At 38.5% G+C, this 23,653-nt stretch overlaps 1 protein-coding gene across 1 annotated transcript in view; it reads right to left on the bottom strand.

The window, feature by feature from the left end:
• Positions 1-23,653, bottom strand: part of TAF4B (TATA-box binding protein associated factor 4b) — a 116,835-nt gene that overhangs the window by 84,034 nt on the left and 9,148 nt on the right. Inside the window, exons 2-7 of the mRNA XM_082641720.1 lie at positions 20,900-21,045; positions 19,299-19,406; positions 6,858-7,019; positions 6,628-6,750; positions 4,678-4,767; positions 1,540-2,154 (exon numbers count right to left, since the gene is read on the bottom strand). Of these exons, the coding sequence (XP_082497846.1) occupies positions 1,540-2,154; positions 4,678-4,767; positions 6,628-6,750; positions 6,858-7,019; positions 19,299-19,406; positions 20,900-21,045 (1,244 nt within the window). The remainder of the gene's footprint in view (positions 1-1,539; positions 2,155-4,677; positions 4,768-6,627; positions 6,751-6,857; positions 7,020-19,298; positions 19,407-20,899; positions 21,046-23,653) is intronic.

Genomic DNA, 23,653 nt, shown 5'->3' with positions numbered 1-23,653 from the left:
TCCGGACACACAGGCTCCGCGGCCATGGCTCGCGGACCCAGCCGCTCCGCGGCACGTGGGATCCTCCGGGATCGGGGCACGAACCCGCGTCCCCTGCATCGGCAGGCGGACTCCCAACCACTGCGCCACCAGGGAAGCCCTCAATACTCTTAAGTGCTACCAAAAGAGACCTTTCACCAGGGCAATTACAGTTCCAATGGTTCCCAAACCTGGCTACTCAGATCGATGTTTAAGAATCACTGCTTCTAAAGAAGGTTCATCTCTGAGATTAAATGCAGACACCGAAGAGAAACGCCACAAGGCAGGTACATTTCTCCACTTGAAAATCAGACGCAGAGTAGGAAGGGATGAAAAAAGATCAATGCCCAGGAAATGATATTACTTCCCACCTACCCAAGAGTTTGACTGTTGCCCAAACTGATCTTTCCTCTTTTATTCTACACCTAAAGCTTGCCCTCTGCCTCAAAGACAATCATTCGCAGATACTAATGTCTTCTCCTGATCATGTACACAAGGCTGGGAAGTCTACTTAGATTTTACTGTTCCAAAAAGCAGAAAAAACTAAAACAAAGAGATTCAAAACACAGCCTTTAACATAAAGGTTTTCAAAGAAGAACAAGGGCAATCACCAAAAATCAAAAGAACAGTTAGTTCTGTTACAGTATAAGGTAGGGGAGAACTTTACTTAAAAAACACGATTTTTAATTAATTCACCACGTACTATCTTCCACAGGTTAACAATACTTTCAGTCTTCCGATAAAACGCGTCTTGAGTGAAGTAGATCTAAACACTAATAGATAAACAGCTAAAATTTCAGGTTTCTTCCACCCAAGAACTTCCCAGTCTATAGGGTTTAGGAAGAACCACAACTTCTTACTCATCTAGTCCCCTCACTTCTCTCTTCCCTCAGCACGTTTTTAAAAGAAATGTTACCATAATATCACCTATGTAATAACCTTACCAAAAATATTTAATCTGAATCTAGTCTTGAGGAAATGATTAGACAAAACAAAGTAAAGGACACTCTGCAAAACAACTAGCCCAGGCACTTAAAATATTACAACACAGTAAACAACTACAAAAGGCTGAGAACTGTTCTAGATTAACGGAGCCTGAAAAAAAAAATGACAAGTGTAATATGCAATTCTTTACTAGAAACAACATCAGAAAAAAAATTAGCTATTAAGGACATTGTTGGGACAACTGTAAATATTGTGCCAATATTAACTACCCATGTGTGATAATAAGTACGTTTGCAGTTATGCTAAAAAAAAATCCTTTTCCTTAAGAGATACACAGTACTTAATGGCACAAACTCAGTTTCTGCAACCAACTCTTAAATGGTTCAGGAAAAAATTACGTGTATGTTTGTGTATGTGAATAGAGGGGGGAGAGACAAAGCAAACATGGTACAATGTTAACAAATGGTCAACCTTGGTCAAGGGTACACAGGGGTTCATTTTACTAGTCTTGCCAGTTTTCTGAATGTCTGAAATTTTCAAAAGAAGAAACAGAGGAAGAAATGAACTGTTACTCACTAGTTGTTTGACTTTAACTGCCTGTGGAATGCTGGCTGGTTGGGTAAGCACGGGGCCCGGCTGTGCAAGTGTGATTTGGAGTGGAGTGCCAATGACAGGCTTGTCAGATGTGGTCCCAGCAGAAGTAACAACAGGTTTCATAGACGGAAGACATACAGCTGCTGCTGAGGTTTCTCCAAAAGTGACCGAGGGGAGGGCCAGTGTCACTGCTGTCCCAGAGACAACTGGCTTTTCAGGCTGAAGTGAGAGTGCTGTCACTGTGTTCTGCAGAGATGTCACTAGCGGTTTTGGAGTCTGAAGCACAACAGTTCCAGCTGTTGTTCCTCCTGGCACAGCAGCTGGACCCACAGAATGAAGTGTCACAACTCCAGTTTTTGCTCCCCCTGGAGCAAGTGGATTCAGAGTTTGCACTGACACAGTTCCAGATGTTGCTGCTTCAGAACCAATGATGGGCTTTTCAGGCTGGACTGAGGAAACTGCTGTTGTCACCACAGGAGAAGGCGTTACTGTTGTGGTACAGGTAGCAATGACCACCTCGCTAGAAGTCTGCTGAACACACTGCTGAATAAAGCTCTGGGAGTTAGGCATCAGTTGTCGTAAGGCAATCACACTTTTCTAGAAACAGAGGACAAAAAAAACACTGATAGCTAAATAAATGAGCTCTAGTAAAACAGAACTACTTTGTATGTCATATCTTTACAACATAAAATTAAAAGTATACCAACGTTTCAGTTGATGAAATCTGTTATCAATCATTTACATTCTGTCAATATCCAGGATACAATTTAAAGCCCCGAAGTGCTTCATTTTTCAATTCATAATTATTATGTCTCAGTATTAAACTTATTTTATAAACCTCAGTGTCAATTTGGTATCAAATATTAATTTGGTAAAATAAAACACTGCATCCTACTTATCTGTATTTATCTAAACCCCATAACAGATCACCCATAACTTCAGTATTTACAAGTTTGTTTACAGGACAGCAGAATCTAAAAAAAAAGTTTTTGTTAAATAACTTCCAAACTCTTGAGTAGAAACAGTCTTTACATCAAAATAAAATTAATAGAAAGAAGGTCAATTTCCTTAATTGAGCTAGGATATTTTCTGACTGGATTTTAAGTTGGAGTCTACCTTTGTATCTTGCTAAAAAAATAAAAACAGCTTAATGTAAAAAGAAGGTTCTGCCTTTTCATCCCTGGGGTTTTTATCTACTTTCGTTTTTGAGTAAGAAAAAAAGATGAAAAAGGAGGTGGTTGGTAGGTTATCTTTCAGCGAATTCATGAGCTGTTTTGGAAGATTTCCTTGTTTTGATACTTAAATTCAGTCAGATTGCCTTTACTTAAAAAGCAAATGAGAACTATTGCTTCTCTTCCCTTTCCTTCTAGTTACTTCTCTTACTTTTTTTATTGAAAAAGATTGAGAAAATTTTAATCTGAAGGTTTTCAATTATATATATCTATAAATAGTATCAAAAGAAAGAAACAGAAAGTCTTTCACGCTCCTTTCCCAAACTTTAAAAATGGTAGAAAACAAGCTGCTTTGGAAATACATGAACAAATGAAGTGATATGATTAATTAAATTTAAGCAAGAAATCTAAGATGGGGGAGACCTGAGAAAAACACAACTGGAAAGAAATGTTAAAGTAATAAGACTTAAAGATACAACAATAAAAACATGTATGTTAAATTATTTCTTGATCACCTGGCCAGAGTTAAGTCTAAATGCCGAATCCCTTATCTCTATGCAAAGTCCAACCTCCAGAGCTCTCAAGGATGTGAAAAAAATATTCTCAAGAAAGAAACATAAGGCTTAATAATAGTCCTTAGAAAACTGATACAAAATGCAAATACTTAATGGTAATATTTAGTAACTTCAAGGGAGTGTTACATAGCCAGTAGAGTCAGGCTAAATTCTAGACCTGTGTGTTTGATCAAAAGTTAAGCCAATTTAAACAATTTTCTCATCTCCAAAATGGAAAATACTATACCATCTAGCACCTATTGTCAAAAGACTGATATGAAAATTAAGTCCAAACAATCCAAATTATAAGTGAAGTGGCCAGCAAAGCACAGAACACATAGTAGGTACTTTCTTATTTCCCTCCTTCTCCCCCACAGTGTCTCCAGTGAGTATGAAACACAGATACACTAAACAGAGTTGTCAGTATCACGTAGAGCACCTACAGCTCACAGAACTTTTACATTGAAAGGGACCCAAGAAGAACTGCAGCTAACTTCTCAATCAAGAGGGTCACCTGAAAACAGGGCTCTAGTCATTTGATGTTCGGTACTGCGCTGACCCTTCAATCTTCCCTTCCCCAGACTAAGTCTTCCCTGGCTAAAACATTCTCAGTTTTTTAGCCACATTTTATATCATATGATTGGCAACTTCCTAATCAACATGGTCAGCCTCCTAGGGACAATTTCCAGTTATTTTAATAGCCTTCTGAAAATGTGGTGCCCCATCTCCTTTCCCACTCTTTTCTAAAGGCAACTCTTCGTTCCATTATTTCAAAATATATGGGATGAGTGTTTGGTTCACTAAAATCTCAGGTCTTTAATAACTTTATAAATTTCAATTCAATTCCTTTTCAGCTTCAAAATATCCAAAAGGAATATATTTTTTCAGCCTGCCAAACAAAGCTCTTGTTATCAAAGTTATTGTTCTCCATCAAAATCTATTTAATTCAATAAATCTTAGAGAAGAGTGTCTACTAACAATATAAATTAATTTTTAAAAATAATAGCTTCCCCCCTCCAAAAAAAAATAGTAATAGCTTTCCCACTAAATTTGGTACCATGTGGCTTACTATTTCTAAGAGAATAAGAGTCATCAGGACAAAGCAGAAATACTATTTTTTTTTTAAAGTTAAGAATCTTTGAGAATACAAGCAACAAATAATACAATCATTAAGTTATGTTCATGAATGAGGTGTTACTTCTGTTTTCTCAATGTGTTCCAATGCAAAGAATATGAATTATGAATGTGCTTTACAGATTGCAACAGCCCTGAGAGATTTCTTCTACTGTTACTATCTTCACATTAAATTGCTGTCATATTGAAATATTCAGATTTTAAATTACTTTAAAATAATCTAATCCAAACTATTTCTTCAAAGTAACACATAACTCTACCTTAAGGAAAGGAACTAGGTGAGGCTGAGGTGAAGACTTGAGTTCAACATACAGTTGTCTAGTAAATTCTTCTGCTTCAATTTTTGCATCCTGAGGAATGGAAAAAAGAAACACACTTTTAGGTCTACAAATATTTTACAAGAGGAAAAGTGTGTGGTTCATGATTGTAGACATAGCAAACTTTGAACAGTAATAAAGTCAAAGTCTATCATTAAATGGGGGTGGTTTTTTCATGTCCCCCATAAAATGAATAAACATAGAGATGTTTTTTCATACAGAATACAATGAAGAGATTATTATTATTTTTTTTTAAGATCCCAGTAAGCAAAGTGAGAGAAGAGCTCACTGACTGGATAAGGTGATAGTACTATAGTCTGTTAAGAACAATTAAGAAGTAAAGACACAGGAGTCCTACACTTCTTAGGGTAGGAAATTGGAAGTTATTTGGTGCGGGGGCCTTGGATTTTTTTTTTGTTTTCCTTTCTCAATTTTTAAATTACTTTAACTGAGGTTAGACTGTATTTTATTACAAGGCCACAATAATAGATATGCTGTTGTTCCAAAGAACTTAGGAACCCTTTCATACTGGTTTGGACTCTAAACACTGCAGGGGTCTATGAGGTCTAAATTATTTTCACATTAATACTAATCATTTTTTTGCTTTTTCCACTGTGCTGAGATTTGCACTGATGGTACAAAAGCAACTGCTGGCAAGAAAGGCAATGATAACAAATTTAAATAGTTGTCGTCATACTCTGCATTGCTATGCATGTGTGGTAAAAAAACAAAAAAAAATAGAGCCAGTTCCACTTTAAAATGTCCTTCACAGAACAGTAAAATTTAATTTTACTAAATCTTAATCCTTCAGTAGACATCTTTTAAAAATATTGTGTGCAACATAATGGGAACCATACATACAGTAGACCAAAGTAAGATACTCAAGGAAAAGCACTTTGTGATTGAGTTGCTAGCTGAGCTAGCTGCTTTTCTTTCATTTACTGGAAAGAATATCAAACCAGCTGTGGTTATTCACATTGGGGTATTTTGAGAGACACTCTCTCAAAAAACAAACAAACGAACGAAGCCTGTAACTGTAAGGAAAACAACTGATGGTTTTTGTTGCTAATGATAAAAATCAGAGCTCGCAAGCCAAATTAGAATTTTGGAAAATTTGTAACCACAATCCTGAGCTTGATAGCTTCCCTGTACTGAAAAAATTTTCTGATGCGATTGTTAGATTACAGGTATGATTTTTTGATATCTTAAATAACAAATCTGTCAAATTTGGAAGATCTATACAACTCAGCGAATCAATTATTTTCCAGACAACCAAATGTGAGCTGTTACATTTGGGTGAAAGATCCATCCAGGGTACAAGACAAACCAGTGGACTCTAAAGAATATCCATAATGATCTGGAGAAAAGCTCTTAAAATACTTTTCCAACCACTTCTTTTCATGAGGCCAAATATTCTCCAAATACTAATAAGTTTTTATTTGACCAAGTAGTCAACCTTCTCTCAAAAGCTCTTTTTAGGCTAAGTGAAGCAAGACTAGCAAACAAAGTAATACAGTCGGCCCTTCATATCCCCGCGTTTTGCATGAGCAGATTCAACCAACTAAGGACTGGTGTAGTACTATATTTACAATTCGCAGTTGGTTGAATCCACAGATGCGGAACCCACAGATAGGGAGGGCCAACTATGGGACTTGACCATCTGTGGATTTTGGTATCCTCAGCAGGTCCTGGGACCAACCCCATGGATACTGAGGAACGACTGTATAGACTAGATTTACTAGTCTAAGATTTATAATCATTACAAAGCTTTCAATAAGCAAAAGCAAAGGTTATCCAAAAATGCATTTAAGATAAACCTCATTTAAAAATATTTATTTCTCATTTAAAACATGTTCTACAGCTGTTTACAGAGATTTTATAGTCCCAACTTACCAAAAGTTGTTCCACCAACTTCTTCACATTCTGCCCCATCTCCGGGGACTGCGATCCGCTACACGCCAGTTTTATTAACATTGCGAGGAAGTTCTTACATTTCTTCACATTTTCTAGCATTGTCTAAATATAGAAGTATAAACAAACAGTCACAAATGTTAGCTAGAAAATATACTTGAAGAAGATTTGTAAAGAGTTCTATTTACGTAAGGTACAAGGGAGAGCTTTACCGGAGAAAGATTAGTCTGAGCAGCAGCTGAGTTCTCTGCTGTGAGACTGGGCTCACTTGAGGGGGTGGGTGGTGCTCCCAAACTTGAAGGCTTTAGGGTAGCCACTGTATTCAACGGCTTTGCAGGGGTCACTGTAACAACACTGGTTGGCACAGCCACAGACTGAAAGTAAAAGCAGTAGATATCGAGAGATGTATTACTATGATATGCATCATGGCGAGTGCCTCATTTCACACTTAGACTACAAAAGGATCTTGACATCCTTGCTTTTATATTATGCTCTACTAGTCTAAGGCAATGTAACACCATTTACCAGCTCTGGACTCTGGCAGCTCTGGGTTTCATTCTCACCTACCTACCTATTTATCATTGACACCCAAGTGTTGACCTCAGGCAAGTTACTTTATCCTGCTAACCCTCTGATTCCTGTTTGTAAAAAACAAGGACAGCAATGGTACCTTCTATCCTGGGATTGTTTCTAAAAAACAGTGCCAAGCACGTAGTCCTCAAATATTATTAATACTTCTCCAGGGGGACGAGGGGAAGATGGCGGAAGAGTAAGACGCGGAGATCACCTTCCTCCCCACAGATACACCAGAAATACATCTACACGTGGAAAAACTCCTACAGAACACCTACTGAATGCTGGCAGAAGACCTCAGACCTCCCAAAAGGCAAGAAACTCCCCACGTACCTGGGTAGGGCAAAAGTAAAAAGAATAAACAGAGACAAAAGGATAGGGATGGGACCTACACCAGTGGGAGGGAGCTGTGAAGGAGGAAAGGTTTGCACACACTAGGAAGCCCCTTCGCGGGCGGAGACTACAGGTGGCAGAGGGGGAAAGCTTCGGAGCCGCGGAGGAGAGTGCAGCAACAGGGGTGTGGAGGGCAAAGCGGAGAGATTCCCGCACAGAGAATCGGTGCTGACCAGCACTCACCAGCGCGAGAGGCTTGTCTGCTCACCAGCCAGGGCAGGCAGGGCTGGGAGCTGAGGATCCAGCTTCGGTCGGAGTGCAGGGAGAGGACTGGGGTTGGCAGCGTGAACACAGCCTGAAGGGGTTAGTGCACCACGGCTAGCCGGGAGGGAGTGTGGGGAAGAGCCTGGACCTGCCGAAGAGGCAAGAGACTTCTTCTTCCCTTTGTTTCCTGGTGCACGAGGAGAGGGAATTAAGAGCCCTACTTAAAGGAGCTCCAGAGACGGGCGCGAGCCGCGGCTAAAACCGCGTACCCCAGAGACGGGCATAAGACTCTAAGGCTGCTGCTGTCGCCACCAAGAAGCCTGTGTGCGAGCACAGGTCACTATCCACACCGCCCCTTCCGACGAGCCTGTGCAGCCCGCCACTGCCAGGGTCTCGGGATCCAGGGACAACTTCCTCGGGAGAGCGCACGGCGCGCCTCAGGCTGGTGCAACGTCACGGTGGCCTCTGCCACTGCAGGCTCGCCCCGCACTCCGTACCGCTCCCTCCCCCTAGCCTGAGTGAGCCAGAGTCCCTGAAGCAGCTGCTCCTTTAACCCCGTCCTGTCTGAGCGAAGAACAGATGCCCTCCGGCAACCTACAGGCAGAGGCGGGGCCAAATCCAAAGCTGAGCCCAGGGAGCTGTGAGAACAAAGAAGAGAAAGGAAAATCTCTCCCAGCAGCCTCAGAAGCAGCGGATTAAAGCTCCAATATCAACTTGATGTACCCTGCATCTGTGGAATACATGAACAGACAACGAATCATCCCAAATTGAGGAGGCGGACTTTGAGAGCAAGATTTATGATTTTTTTCCCCTTTTTCTCTTTTTGTGTGTATGTGTATGCTTCTGTGTGAGATTTTGTCTGTATAGCTTTGCTTCCACCATTTATCCTAGGGTTCTATCTGTCTGTTTTTTTTCTTTGTTTGTTTGTTTTTAATTGTTTTTCTTAATATTTTTTATTTTAATAACTTTATTTTATTTTATCTTACTTTATTTTATTTCACTTTTTTTTCTTTCTTTCTTTCTTTCCTTCCTTTAGACAACAAATCATCCCAAACTGAGGAGGTGGACTTTGAGAGCAAGATTTATGATTTTTTCCCCTTTTCCTCTTTTTGTGAGTGTGTATGTGTATGCTTCTGTGTGAGATTTTGTCTGTATAGCTTTGCTTCCACCATTTGTCCTAGGATGCTATCCGTCCGTTTTTTTTTTTTAATTTGTTTTCTTAATAATTTTTTTTAATTTTAATAACTTTATTTTATTTTATCTTACTTTTATTTTACTTTATCTTCTTTCTTTCTTTTTTCCTTCCTTCCCTCCTTCCTCCCTCCCCCTTTTCTTTCTTACTTTCTTTCTTTCTTTCCCTTTCTTTCTTTTCCTTCCTTCCTTCCTTCCTAGCCTCCTTCCTTCTACTAATTCTTTCTTTCTACTTTTTCTCCCTTTTATTCTGAGCCGTGTGGATGAAAGGCTCTTGGTGGTGCAGCCAGGAGTCAGTGCTGTGCCTCTGAGGTGGGAGAGCCAACTTCAGGACACTGGTCCACAAGAGACCTCCCAGCTCCACATAATATCAAATGGCAAAAATCTCCCACAGATCTCCATCTCAACACCAGCACCCAGCTTCACTCAACGACCAGCAAGCTACAATGCTGGACACCCTATGCCAAATAACTAGGAAGACAGGAACACAACCCCACCCATAAGCAGAGAGTCTGCCTAAAATCATAATAAGTCCACAGACACCCCAAAACACACCACCAGACGTGGACCTGCCCACCAGAAAGACAAGATCCAGCCTCATCCACCAGAACACAGGCACTAGTCCCCTCCACCAGGAAGCCTACACAACCCACAGAACCAACCTTAGCCACTGGGGACAGACACCAAAAACAACGGAAACTACGAACCTGCAGCCTGCAAAAAGGAGACCCCAAACACAGTAAGATAAGCAAAATAAGACAGAAACACACAAAGCAGATGAAGGAGCAAGATAAAAACCCACCAGACCTAACAAATGAAGAGGAAATAGGCAGTCTACCTGAAAAAGAATTCAAAATAATGAGAGTAAAGATGATCCAAAATCTTGGAAATAAAATAGACAAAATGCGAGAAACATTTAGCAAAGACCTAGAAGAACTAAAGATGAAACAAGCAACGATGAACAACACACTAAATGAAATTAAAAATACTCTAGATGGGATCAATAGCAGAATAACTGAGGCAGAAGAACGGATAAGTGACCTGGAAGACAAAATACCGGAAATAACTACTGCAGAGCAGAATAAAGAAAAAAGAATGAAAATAACTGAGGACAGTCTCAGAGACCTCTGGGACAACATTAAACGCACCAACATTCGGATTATAGGGGTTCCAGAAGAAGAAGAGAAAAAGAAAGGGACTGAGAAAATATTTGAAGAGATTATAGTTGAAAACATGCCTAATATGGGAAAGGAAATAGTTAATCAAGTCCAGGAAGCCCAGAGAGTCTCATACAGGATAAATCCAAGGAGAAATGCGCCAAGACACATATTAATCAAACTGTCAAAAATTAAATACAAAGAAAACACATTAAAAGCAGCAAAGGAAAAACAACAAATAACACACAAGGGAATCCCCATAAGGTTAACAGCTGATCTTTCAGCAGAAACTCTGCAAGCCAGAAGGGACTGGCAGGACATATTTAAAGTGATGAAACAGAAGAAACTGCAACCAAGATTACTCTACCCAGCAAGGATCTCATTCAGATTTGATGGAGAAATTAAAACGTTTACAGACAAGCAAAAGCTGAGAGAGTTCAGCATCACCAAACCAGCTTTACAACAAATGCTAAAGGAACTTCTCTAGGCAAGAAACACAAGAGAAGGAAAAGACCTACAATAACAAACCCAAAACAATTAAGAAAATGAAAATAGGAACATACATATCGATAATTACCTTAAATGTAAATGGATTAAATGCTCCCACCAAAAGACACAGATTGGCTGAATGGATACAAAAACAAGACCCATATATATGCTGTCTACAAGAGGCCCACTTCAGACCTAGAGGCACATACAGACTGAAAGTAAGGGGATGGAAAAAGATATTCCATGCAAATGGAAACCAAAAGAAAGCTGGAGTAGCAATTCTTATATCACACAAAATAGACGTTAAAATAAAGACTATTAGAAGAGACAAAGAAGGACACTACATAATGATCAAGGGATCTATCCAAGAAGAAGATATAACAATTGTAAATATTTATGCACCCATCATAGGAGCACCTCAATACATAAGGCAAATACTAACAGCCATAAAAGGGGAAATCGACAGTAACATATTCATAGTAGGGGACTTTAACACCTCACTTTCACCAATGGACAGATCATCCAAAATGAAAATAAATAAGGAAACACAATCTTTAAATGATACATTAAACAAGATGGACTTAATTGACATTTATAGGACATTCCATCCAAAAACAACAGAATACACATTTTTCTCAAGTGCTCATGGAACATTCTCCAGGATAGATCATATCTTGGGTCACAAATCAAGCCTTGGTAATTTTAAGAAAATTGAAATTGTATCAAGTATCTTTTCCGACCACAACGCTATGAGACTAGATATCAATTACAGGAAAAGATCTGTAAAAAATAAAAAACACGTGGAGGCTAAACAGTATACTACTTAATAACGAAGTGATCACTAAAGAAATTGAAGAGGAAATAAAAAAATACCTAGAAACAAATGACAATGGAGACACGACGACCCAAAACCTATGGGATGCAGCAAAAGCAGTTCTAAGAGGGAAGTTTATAGCAATACAATCCTACCTTAAGAAACAGGAAACATCTCAAATAAACAACCTAACCTTGCACCTAAAGCAATTAGAGAAAGAAGAACAAAAAACCCCAAAGTTAGCAGAAGGAAAGAAATCATAAAAATCAGATCAGAAATAAATGAAAAAGAAATGAAGAAAACGATAGCAAGGATCAATAAAACTAAAAGCTGGTTCTTTGAGAAGATAAACAAAATTGATAAACCATTAGCCAGACTCATCAAGAAAAAAAGGGAGAAGACTCAAATCAATAGAATTAGAAATGAAAACGGTGAAGTAACAACTGACACTGCAGAAATACAAAAGATCATGAGAGATTACTACAAGCAACTCTATGCCATAAAATGGACAACCTGGAAGAAATGGACAAATTCTTAGAAATGCACAACCTGCCAAGACTGAATCAGGAAGAAATAGAAAACATGAACAGACCAATCACAAGCACTGAAATTGAAACTGTGATTAAAAATCTTCCAACAAAAAAAAGCCCAGGACCAGATGGCTTCACAGGCAAATTCTATCAAGCATTTAGAGAAGAGCTAACACCTATCCTTCTCAAACTCTTCCAAAATATAGCAGAGGGAGGAACACTCCCAAACTCATTCTACGAGGCCACCATCACCTTGATACCAAAACCAGACAAGGACATCACAAAGAAAGAAAACTACAGGCCAATATCACTGATGAACATAGATGCAAAAATCCTCAACAAAATACTAGCAAACAGAATCCAACAGCACATTAAAAGGATCATACACCATGATCAAGTGGGGTTTATTCCAGGAATGCAAGGGTTCTTCAATATACGCAAATCAATCAACGTGATACACCATATTAACAAATTGAAGGAGAAAAACCATATGATCATCTCAATAGATGCAGAGAAAGCTTTTGACAAAATTCAACACCTATTTATGATAAAAACCCTGCAGAAAGTAGGCATCAAGGGAACTTTCCTCAACATAATAAAGGCCATATATGATAAACCCACAGCCAACATCGTCCTCAATGGTGAAAAACTGAAAGCATTTCCACTAAGATCAGGAACAAGACAAGGTTGCCCACTCTCACCACTCTTATTCAACATAGTTTTGGAAGTTTTAGCCACAGCAATCAGAAGAAAAGGAAATAAAAGGAATCCAAATAGGAAAAGAAGTAAAGCTGTCACTGTTTGCAGATGACATGATACTATACATAGAGGATCCTAAAGATGCTACCAGAAAACTACCAGAGCTAAGAATTTGGTAAAGTAGCAGGATACAAAATTAATGCACAGAAATCTCTGGCATTCCTATACACTAATGATGAAAAGTCTGAAAGTGAAATCAAGAAAACACTCCCATTTACCATTGCAACAAAAAGAAAATATCTAGGAATAAACCTACCTAAGGAGACAAAAGACCTGTATGCAGAAAATTATAAGACACGGATGAAAGAAATTAAAGATGATACAAATAGATGGAGAGATATACCATGTTCTTGGATTGGAAGAATGAACATTGTGAAAATGACTCTACTACCCAAAGCAATCTACAGATTCAATGCAATCCCTATCAAACTACCACTGGCATTTTTCACAGAACTAGAACAAAAAATTTCACAATTTGTATGGCAACACAAAAGACCCCCAATAGCCAAAGCAATCTTGAGAACGAAAAACGGAGCTGGAGGAATCAGGCTCCCTGACTTTAGACTCTACTACAAAGCTACAGTAATCAAGACAGTATGGTACTGGCACAGAAACAGGAAGACAGATCAATGGAACAGGATAGAAAGCCCAGAGATAAACCCACACATATATGGTCACCTTATCTTTGATAAAGGAGGCAGGAATGTACAGTGGAGAAAGGACAGCCTCTTCAATAAGAGATGCTGGGAAAACTGGACAGGTACATGTAAAAGTATGAGATTAGATCACTCCCTAACACCATACACAAAAATAAGCTCAAAATGGATTAAAGACCTAAATATAAGGCCAGAAACTATCAAACTCTTAGAGAAAAACATAGGCAGAACACTCTATGACATAAATCACAGCAAGATCCTTTTTGACCCACCTCCTAGAGAAATGGAAATAAAAACAAATATAAACAAATGGGACCTAATGAAACTCCAAGCTTTTGCAAAGGAAACCATAAACCATAAACAAGACGAAAAGACAACCCTCAGAATGGGAGAAAATATTTGCAAATGAAGCAACTGACAAAGGATTAATCTCCAAAATTTATAAGCAGCTCATGCAGCTCAGTAACAAAAAAACAAACAACCCAATCCAAAAATGGGCAGAAGACCTAAATAGACATTTCTCCAAAGAAACTATACAGACTGCCAACAAACACATGAATGCTCAACATCATTAATCATTAGAGAAATGCAAATCAAAACTACAATGAGATATCATCTCACACCGGTCAGAATGGCCATCATCAAAAAATCTAGAAACAATAAATGCTGGAGAGGGTGTGGAGAAAAGGGAACACTCTTGCACTGTTGGTGGCAATGTAAATTGATATAACTACTATGGAAAACAGTATGGAGGTTCCTTAAAAAACTAAAAATAGAACTACCATATGACCCAGCAATCCCACTACTGGGCATATACCCTGAGAAAACCATAATTCAAAAAGAGTCATGTACCAAAATGTTCATTGCAGCTCTATATACAATAGCCCAGAGATGGAAACAACCTAAGTGTCCATCGACAGATGAATGGATAAAGAAGATGTGGCACATATATACAATGGAATATTACTCAGCCATAAAAAGAAATGAATTTGAGCTATTTGTAATGAGGTGGATAGACCCAGAGTCTGTCATACAGAGTGAAGTAAGTCAGAAAGAGAAAGACAAGTACCATATGCTAACACATATACATGGAATTTAAGAAAAAAAATGTCATGAAGAACCTAGGGGTAAGACAGGAATAAAGACACAGACCTACTAGAGAATGGACTTGAGGATATGGGGAGGGGGAAGGGTAAGCTGTGACAAAGCGAGAGAGAGGCATGGACATATATACACTACCAAACGTAAAACAGATAGCTAGTGGGAAGCAGCCGCATAGCACAGGGAGATCAGCTCGGTGCTTTGTGACTGCCTAGAGGGGTGGGATAGGGAGGGTGGGAGGGAGGGAGACGCAAAAGGGAAGAGATATGGGAACATATGTATATGTATAACTGATTCACTTTGTTATAAAGCAGAAACTAACACACCATTGTAAAGCAATTATACTCCAATAAAGATGTAAAAAAAATACTTCTCCAAAAAAATTTGAAATAGTAAGTTTTTGTAAGAAAATATAGAATTTATTTTATAATATTCTGCTTTTTATTAAGTATAAATCTGAGAGATCTATTGATAGTCTCATATTCAGATAAGCTGCTTTTATGTAGACTATTAGAAAAGCAGTAATAGCTTTGTAATTTGTAATAACAAATATTACAAAATGTGATTATCTTATTTTCACACTGAGAAGAATTTCGGTTGTTTCTTCTATCCTCTATTAAATAAGGTGTGATTACAGCACCACCTGCAGGATACAAAGTTTAATATAAGAAATCACAAATTGGGTAATAATTTAGACAACCAGATTGAGATAAAGCAACAATCTTACTTTAAAGACAAACACTAAAAGTTACAGAACATGAGTAAAGTTTGAGGGTGGGGGAGAGAACAGTATTTACAATTCACACAGAAAACTGAACACTGCACCATCATTTTAATTTAAATACTTGTGTTCTACAGGTATACAACACAAAAAGGTCAGGTTGTTATTACCCTCAAGAAAATTTCTTTCTGCAACCATCAATATAAGTGAATAAAATATACATCAAAAATTTCCACTTTAGAAAGACTGAAGCATATATTAGATAAGAATGTTCTGGGGGTAAAAAAATGGGAAAAATTTAAAACACTGATTAATGATGAAGATGAAAACTTATGAAATGTTAAGCAAAAAAGGTAAAATTAAAAATCATACCTAAATTAGTAGTTTTATTAAATATTAACAGATCTCAAAGACAACAATGAAAATGAAGTCTCATTCTTAGTCTATCCCTAGTCCTGCTCTTCAAGGACAAGTACTGTACAGTTCCCTCTGAATCCTTTTGGAGATCTTCTAATAAACATTTTAGGTTTATGTAAACACATACTCTTTTTTCAGTGAGTATGTTTTATACTCTACCATTAATTCTCTGTACTACTATATTTAAGAAAGTAATGTCGAACTTTAGCTGTTGACTATGATTACCTCGCAGGACTGATGGGAGGGGTTCCTCAGGGGAGTACTGTCCCTCTTCCTTATGAAGCAAAATAAGGCCCAATGAAATGTGAGCTCAGGAAAAAAGTCCTATTTTTTGTGAGTAGAAGAAGCATTTGTGGCACTCCTACTTTCCTTGTCAATATTTTATTCTGTCTCCAGCACAAAATTTGTCCTTCATAACTCTTTTTAATATAGCTACTACCTGTACCTTACCAGATACCTGCAACTCTTAAGAGGCATGGAGAAACACACAATCCTGGTCTTACTCTATGTATATAATCACACTGCAGTAATGGATGGACTGTTTTAAACTCAATCATAAATCTCAATATTCTAGACCAGGCAACGCTATTTCCATGCTTTGCAAGACTGCACTGGCACTGAATAGGCATGTCTAGGGGACAGGAGAGAAAAGACCTGGGGTATATGTGAAGTAAATTGTGAAAATCAGTTATATTAATGTACAAGAGTCAGTGAAATTAATTGTACACAAATTTAACAGACTAAATTGCCTTTTAAGGAGAGTCATCCAAGTTCTAGCTCCTTATTTCTAAGAAATGCCTAAAACTGAGATGCTTTACCTCTCAAAGTGGACACAGAAATTATTCACTAACTTCACTGATAATTTCTACTGCCTTAGCCTACCACTAAGGAGCAACTCAGCTTAAAATATGCATCAATCTAAATTAAGAAAAGTTATACACACCCTGCATGGAAATAGCAACTGTAGACATATATATGGAAAAATAACCCAAGGAAAAGAATTAAACAACACATATATACCATTTTAGTACAACTATATGTACTAAATCTTTAATAAATAGATACAAAAAAATTGATTTACTCAAAATACTGTGGAAGTTGAAACACCTTTCATAAAATAACCGTATTGTAAATTCTTCGAACTTCATATTTTTCTGGTGCCTCAACATCCCTACAAACAGGCTGTCAACGCCTTGCCCAGGTGACCAGGTGCACCAGTGTGATAAGGCTGGTCCCTGCCACAAGTTCTCTTTCTGCTCTCCCAACTGTGACATAATGACATTCAAACACACCAATGAAATCCCCTCACGTCTTTTGCTTGTGTACTCCATACCAACCCTCAACAAAGGCACTTGCCCCCAGGTCTTCATTCTCTCTCAGATCCCCACTTGTTTGGTTGAGCCTGCCCCGGTGCTCCTCCCATATGGCCCCCTGCATGTCGTTCCATGCCACCCTCTTCTAGGACCTGTCAGTACAGGAAGTCTCTTTCACTTTCATACAACTTCCTGTGGTGTTATTTGGTGTCCACCTCTGACTGATCAAAAAAAAAAATCCCATTTTAAGAAACATAATTATTTCTTACAACACATAGCAGCTATCAGTAGGCCTAAATTCATACCCTTTGGCCCAGTGATCTCCCCAGAATAACCTAAGGGAGGGGGGTGGGGGGGAGGTGGAACCTAGAGTTTGAGACAATCAGCACAGAGGTCATTAAGAACAGAGCTTCCAGAGTCAGAGACCATGGTTCAAATGCCCCCTTTGCTACATATTAGCAGAAATCATGCAAATTTCTTAACTTCTCTAAACCGATTTTCACATACATAAAATAGAGATAATACTTCCTTACAGAATAGTCACAGGATGAAATGAAATGAGATGAGGGATGTAAAGCACTTAAAAAGTGTCCAACACATTAAGTGCTCAATAAATGGTAGCCATTATTAGCAAAAAAAAACCAACAAAAACAAAACAACAAAAAAAAACTATGTTTAAAATCAGGTTCACTGATCACCATATCTGTTAGAGGAAGTAATATGGTTAAGTAATTCTGAAACACCAAACACCATGTTTGATCCACAGCATGGGATTTCACATAACATGCTTCAAGAAGATGTATCTTCTATACAGCAAAGGAAGTACAACAGTGGTCCCATGACCATGGGATCCACTGATTATCATATATGGCATGATCCAGAAGCTGCCTGCCTAGTAAAGTATTAGAACAGTGTGCAGAAAACACAGGTGAAGTGCAAACTCAGAGACAATACTCTATGAAGATGGAATTCTATCCTCCACCTTCTAAGACTTAGTGTATACTCACTGAATCAAAAAATTCTATATGGTACTATGTCCCCAACAGGACAAATATATGAAGAACCAAGAAATCAAAGAGTAGAAGGATGAACGGATCCACTTATCATTACTCCCAAAGACCCACTGGGGGATCCTGTGCTTCCCATTCCTGCCAACAGTTGGCACACTTTCACCAAAGAACCTAGCAAGAGTCCCTATAAACTAGACACCATGGCTGCCTCTTGGACACTTCAGGGTCCCTGTGTCCAGTGACCAACAGGAAAGAGAAGAGTCATTATCATGACAGGGGTAACTGACCTGAGAACTGGAATAGGTAGGGTAGCTTTTACACAATGAAGGCCAAGAGGAGTTTATGTAGTGAATCCAGGTGATCCACTTAAGTGCCTCTTGGTATTTCCTTGCCCAATTGTGATGATAAATGGACAAGTGACACAACTCTTGCCTCAAAGGACTGTGGCAATTTGGACCTTGGACCTGTCAGGGATAAAAGTCTGATCACACTACCAGTTAAGACCAGAAGAGTTGGTAGTTGAGTGTGGGAGGAATCTAGATGGTATCAGCTGCAGCAGTGGGGACTAGATGGTAGTCAGCTGCAGCAGTGGGGAGTGTAGTTCATCCTACTAACCTCCTCTCCTTTGCTTCTCCAGGGAAGAAACCTATAGAAATCCAAGGAGAGCTGGTTTCCAATGCATATGAGGAAGTACATCCCAGCAATTCAAGTAGACTGTGATACACCATCACAAAGAGATTTGTGTTATCCTAGTTGTTGGGAATGCTATTCAGACAGACGACAATTGTCAGCTCCTTCAGAGTCTGCTTCGGCTACAGAGAACTACCTGCCCATGAGCACAACTCTCCCTGGAGAGTCCACATCCCATGACTGATGACAGGGGGAAAATTATGGCTCATCCAACCACATTGGCACACAGTGGGACAACTCTGACGGGCCACACTTGCTCCAAAGCTCTCCATCAGGTTGGCTGAGGCTTTATTGGACCTGCATCTAGTTCAAACTCTTACTCTCCTTCCCTTCCACAGGTATCAATCCCTAATAAATATCCCATACACCAAAATTCTGTTCCAGCACCTGCTTCTAGACACTGTGACACATGAACATTAGATGCATTTGTATTAATTTAATACATTTGAATAAATCTGATATTCCAAGAATATACACCATGTTCATCTTGTGTTTCCCATACTTCCAACAGTTCCCAGTTTAATAAGTGTCCACACATATCACTGAATTGCTCTCTTCAGGAAATAGCTAGCAATAAATAATAACGAAAGATGAGAAAATAACCAGTGCGCACATGGCCACAAGTCACAACTTACTTGCACTGGGGAAGGCTTCGGAACAGTGGTTACCACAGTAGTTCCTATTTGTGCCAGTTGTTTAACAGGTGCCACTGCCACCTTCTTGATTAACTGTGAACTAGAATTCTTGGGGGGGAGGGGGAGATAGTACAGAGTCATCAGCATTATTAATTTAAAATTAATCGGTACTATGGCAAACATCAAAACACTTTACCACAGCAAACTTCTTTGTTATAACTGGTTTTATAACCTCATGAATTTTATGCATATTTTCTACTATTAACCTAACTCGTCAATTAGCCAGTTGACACTCATTTCTTATTCCTAAAGAGACAACTGATTAAACAGATAAATATCACAGTATTTCTGCATTAAAATATTGAATTTTACTCTTTGGCTCACACAGAAAACATACAGATACTTTTTTTTTTTTTTTTTGGTCATTTCTATTGCTGGTATCCTTTTAGTCTTTTTTTAAAAATAACTTTAAACTATATTTTTTGTGATATAATTGACATATAACATTGCGTAAATTTAAGGTGTACAATGTGATTTGATATGTTTATATATTGCAGTGTGATTCCCACCATAACATTAGCTAACATCTATATCATATCACATAATTATCATTTTTCTTTATTGAAGTATAGTTGATGTACAGTATTATATAAGTTTCAGGTTTACAACATGTCAATTCACAATTCTTAAAGGTTATACTCCATTTATAGTTATTTTAAAAGATTGTCTATATTCCCTGTGTTGTACAATATATCCTTGTAGCTGATTTATTTTATATATAGTTTGTATCTCTTAATCTTCTACCTCTATCTTGCCCCTCCCCCTTAGATTCTTATTTAATATATGATTATAAACAAAAGTCTGCTAACCTACCCATAGCAAACAAGAAAGGGAAGGAGCAGCTATCATTGACAGATATAGAAATAGAGAAAATGACTGGCTGAGAACCTATATCAAATTATGAGAGAGTGGGTTGGGGGAAACTGGCAAAAAATGATATTACCACAGAATACAATGAAACTTTTTATTAGGGTGAGCCTGCTTCACTAAGAAAATACTATACTACATTCCACATTTTCTGTTTAACCAAAGAAAGATGCTCATAAAAATATTTTTTTTTTAACTCTGGCACACACAGGATAAGCTTTAGTTACCTAGAAAGACGATCATGTATGTAAAATAAATCATCTTCTAACAACGCCAAGTTAATGAAATATTACAGCAGATTTCTAATTTTTTAAAGGTAATTCCTATATGATATGGATAAAAAAGAATACTATAAATTGTAGTGTTAATGTTTTACCACAAATTAAAATTGAAGCAGAATGGCTATTTTCTTCCCGTTTAGAGATGCACATAGCCCTTTGAATATCCCCTTGAGGACAAGAAAATCTTTGAGTACAAAGATTAACTTATTAGTTTTGCCAAACGACAAAACCAAACACCTAGATTAAATGAACATATTCAAAGAAAGTAGCTTAATTCAAAAAGTTGAGCAGAACCATCTCTTCTATTATTTTCACTGGCAAATATATACACATCTATATGAAGATAACTGCTGGAAAACTGAGGAGGATGAAAAAAACTTTAATGTACATTACCTGCATTGTACAGATTTTGACTGTTTGAGTATTCGTTGGTACAGCTGGCCTTGAAGTTATGTTACTTGTGGTCTCGGTTCTTGTTACAGCTTGCTGAGGAGATACCAACATCAACTGACCACTGTTACTTTTGATTAACACTGTTCCTATAGTTAAAAGAAAACAAAATGTGAGCTAATAAATGAAGTATTATCATCACATATTGTTCTCCCACTTCTTTCAGTGCTATAAAATGTTCTGAATAAGTGATTAGTTAGTACATACTGAATTCCATGTCTGCTAATTAAGATATATAATATGGAAAAAATGTTGTCACTCAAAGCTATTTAAAATATTAAAAGTCTAAACATATGAACAAGATACTCCTGAAGAAGGCAAAACACTTTTCCTCATGACATCAAACTATTTATAATGCTATAGTAAGATGGTATGGTAACAGCACAAGACTACACAAACTGACCAATGGAGTAGAATAGAAAACCCCCAAATAGACCCCAAATAGCCCACAGATACGTCATATCAAATTTTTCTAAAAGCACTGCAGATCAGTGAGAAAAAGAGATACTATTCAATAAATAGGGCTTGTTCAATTAACTAGTGGAAAAGATGAAAAGTTTCACACCATACACAAAAAACCAAGGGCATTAAGGATACAAGAATAAAAAGTAAAAACTTTTAAACTTTCAGACAATGTAGAAAACTGTCATTCTGAACGGGGATAGGGAAAAATTTCTTAAATAAGTAAAGTTTGATACATACAACTATATTTTATTTTATTTTATTTATTTATTTTGTTTGTTTTTGCGGTACGCGGGCCTCTCACTGCTGTGGCCTCTCCCCGTTGCGGAGCACAGGCTCTGGATGCACAGGCCCAGCAGCCATGGCTCACGGGCCCAGCTGCTCCGCGGCATGTGGGATCTTCCCGGACTGGGGCATGAACCCGTGTCCCCTGCATTGGCAGGCGGACTCTCAACCACTGCGCCACCAGGGAAGCCCACAACTATATTTTAAAAACTTTTGTTCAGCAAAAGATATCATCAGGTAAAAAGACAAACCACAAAATTGGAGAAAATTTAGGGACTTCCCTGGTGGTGCAGTGGTTAAAAATCCACCTGCCAAGGCAGGGGACACAGGTTCGATCCCCAGTCCAGGAAGATCCCACATGCCGTGGAGCAACTAAGCCCATGCACCACACTACTGAGCCCACGTGCCTAGAGCCTGTCCTCTGCAACGAGAAGCCACCACAATGAGAAGCCCACGCACCGCGACGAAGAGTAGCCCCTGCTCACAGCGACTAGAGAAAGCCCCTGCGCAGCAACAAACACACAACACAGCCAAAAATAAATAAATTAAAAATAAATAAATAAAACTAAAAAAGAAAAAATTGGAGAAAATTTTAGTTCACGTATATTCAAGGAACAAATATCCAAAATGCAAAAAAGAAACACAGATACCAGTGACAGGGAAAGGTAAATTAAGACCACAGTGAGATATCACTTTATATCTACCTAGACAGAAAAAAATTAAGAAGTCCAGTGACAATATTAAGTGTTAGAGAGATGTGCAGCAACAAAAACTCTCAACATCTTTAGGCTGATAGTGTAATTTGGTACAACTGCTTTGTTCAACTCTACACTGTTGTGCCAAACTGGTTCCAATTTGCACACCCTCTAACCCAGTATTTCTAATGTAAAGAGACTGCTGTCCATGTAAGTAGGAGGTACAAACAAGAATATTCATAGCTGGAGTTCCATTTCTGGAATGGCAGCATGAAAAGCTCAGTAAAGCCACTCCCCAGAAAAACAAGCATAACGTGAAAATTATTTTTAAAAACAACCATTTAAAGTCTTTGGGAATGCCCTAAAGCACACAGAAAATGACTAGACAATTATTAAAGAGAATCTACTAAAACTCAGAACAGCAAGAATCTGTGGCATCTGAACCATGACCCACTCCCTCTCCTTTCTCAGTTCAGGCATTGTGGACAACACAAGGCCTCCCTCTTCCCCAAACTCCTAGTTGAGGGCTATGGTATCTCCCTGGGAGAAGCAGGCCATTAGCATTTCCTATCTCTGCCACCCCAACTTGCATACAGAAGAGAACAAATTTTAAATAAGTGCATCCAAGAGTTTCCAGGCTTCTTGTTTCACCCATCCCTACTCAGAAAGGGAAGGCTTTACCCCAGGGATGGCTCAGAGAATACTTGTGGCCCAATCACCCTCACCCCAGTTCTTTCATAGGGTGGAGGTTCCACACTGGAAGAGGTAAGCAGAAAGACCAGAGGCTACCACCCATGCCCAGTACCCCACTTCTAAAACATGGATATCACTCAGAAAGAAACATGCCACAGCCCTGGGTACTTGCTCCAAACATCTCCCAAAAGAAACTGACTTTATTTCCAACAGAGTGTGGGAAAGGTCAAGGCTAAGGTCACTCTCAAGTACAACAGAACAATTAGAAGGTTTCTGGTATCTTCATGACAGATATAAGCTAAGTCACAGGCATATCTCCAGTTTACGAGAGAGAACAAGATAAAGAAACAACTAAGAAGGGCCCTTCTGGGGGTCAGAACCTCAAGCAATGACCTCAAAAACTACCCCTTGTAAAGGAGTCCACATTTAATTGAATCAGACTAGGCTCTAGGGCACTGCTGAAAACAAGAGGGTAACTGGCTGGCAGTGAGTGGAGCCTAACAGTTAGGCGTGACACCAGCTGAAGCAGAAAGCTTAACAGAGAGATCAGAGAAAGAAACAG

This window comes from Mesoplodon mirus (assembly GCF_964341445.2).
Source record: "Mesoplodon mirus genome assembly, chromosome: 13".
NCBI lineage: Eukaryota > Metazoa > Chordata > Mammalia > Artiodactyla > Ziphiidae > Mesoplodon > Mesoplodon mirus.
The sequence above is the reverse complement of the archived record's forward strand: the minus strand, read 5'-3'. Positions and strand labels throughout refer to the sequence as shown.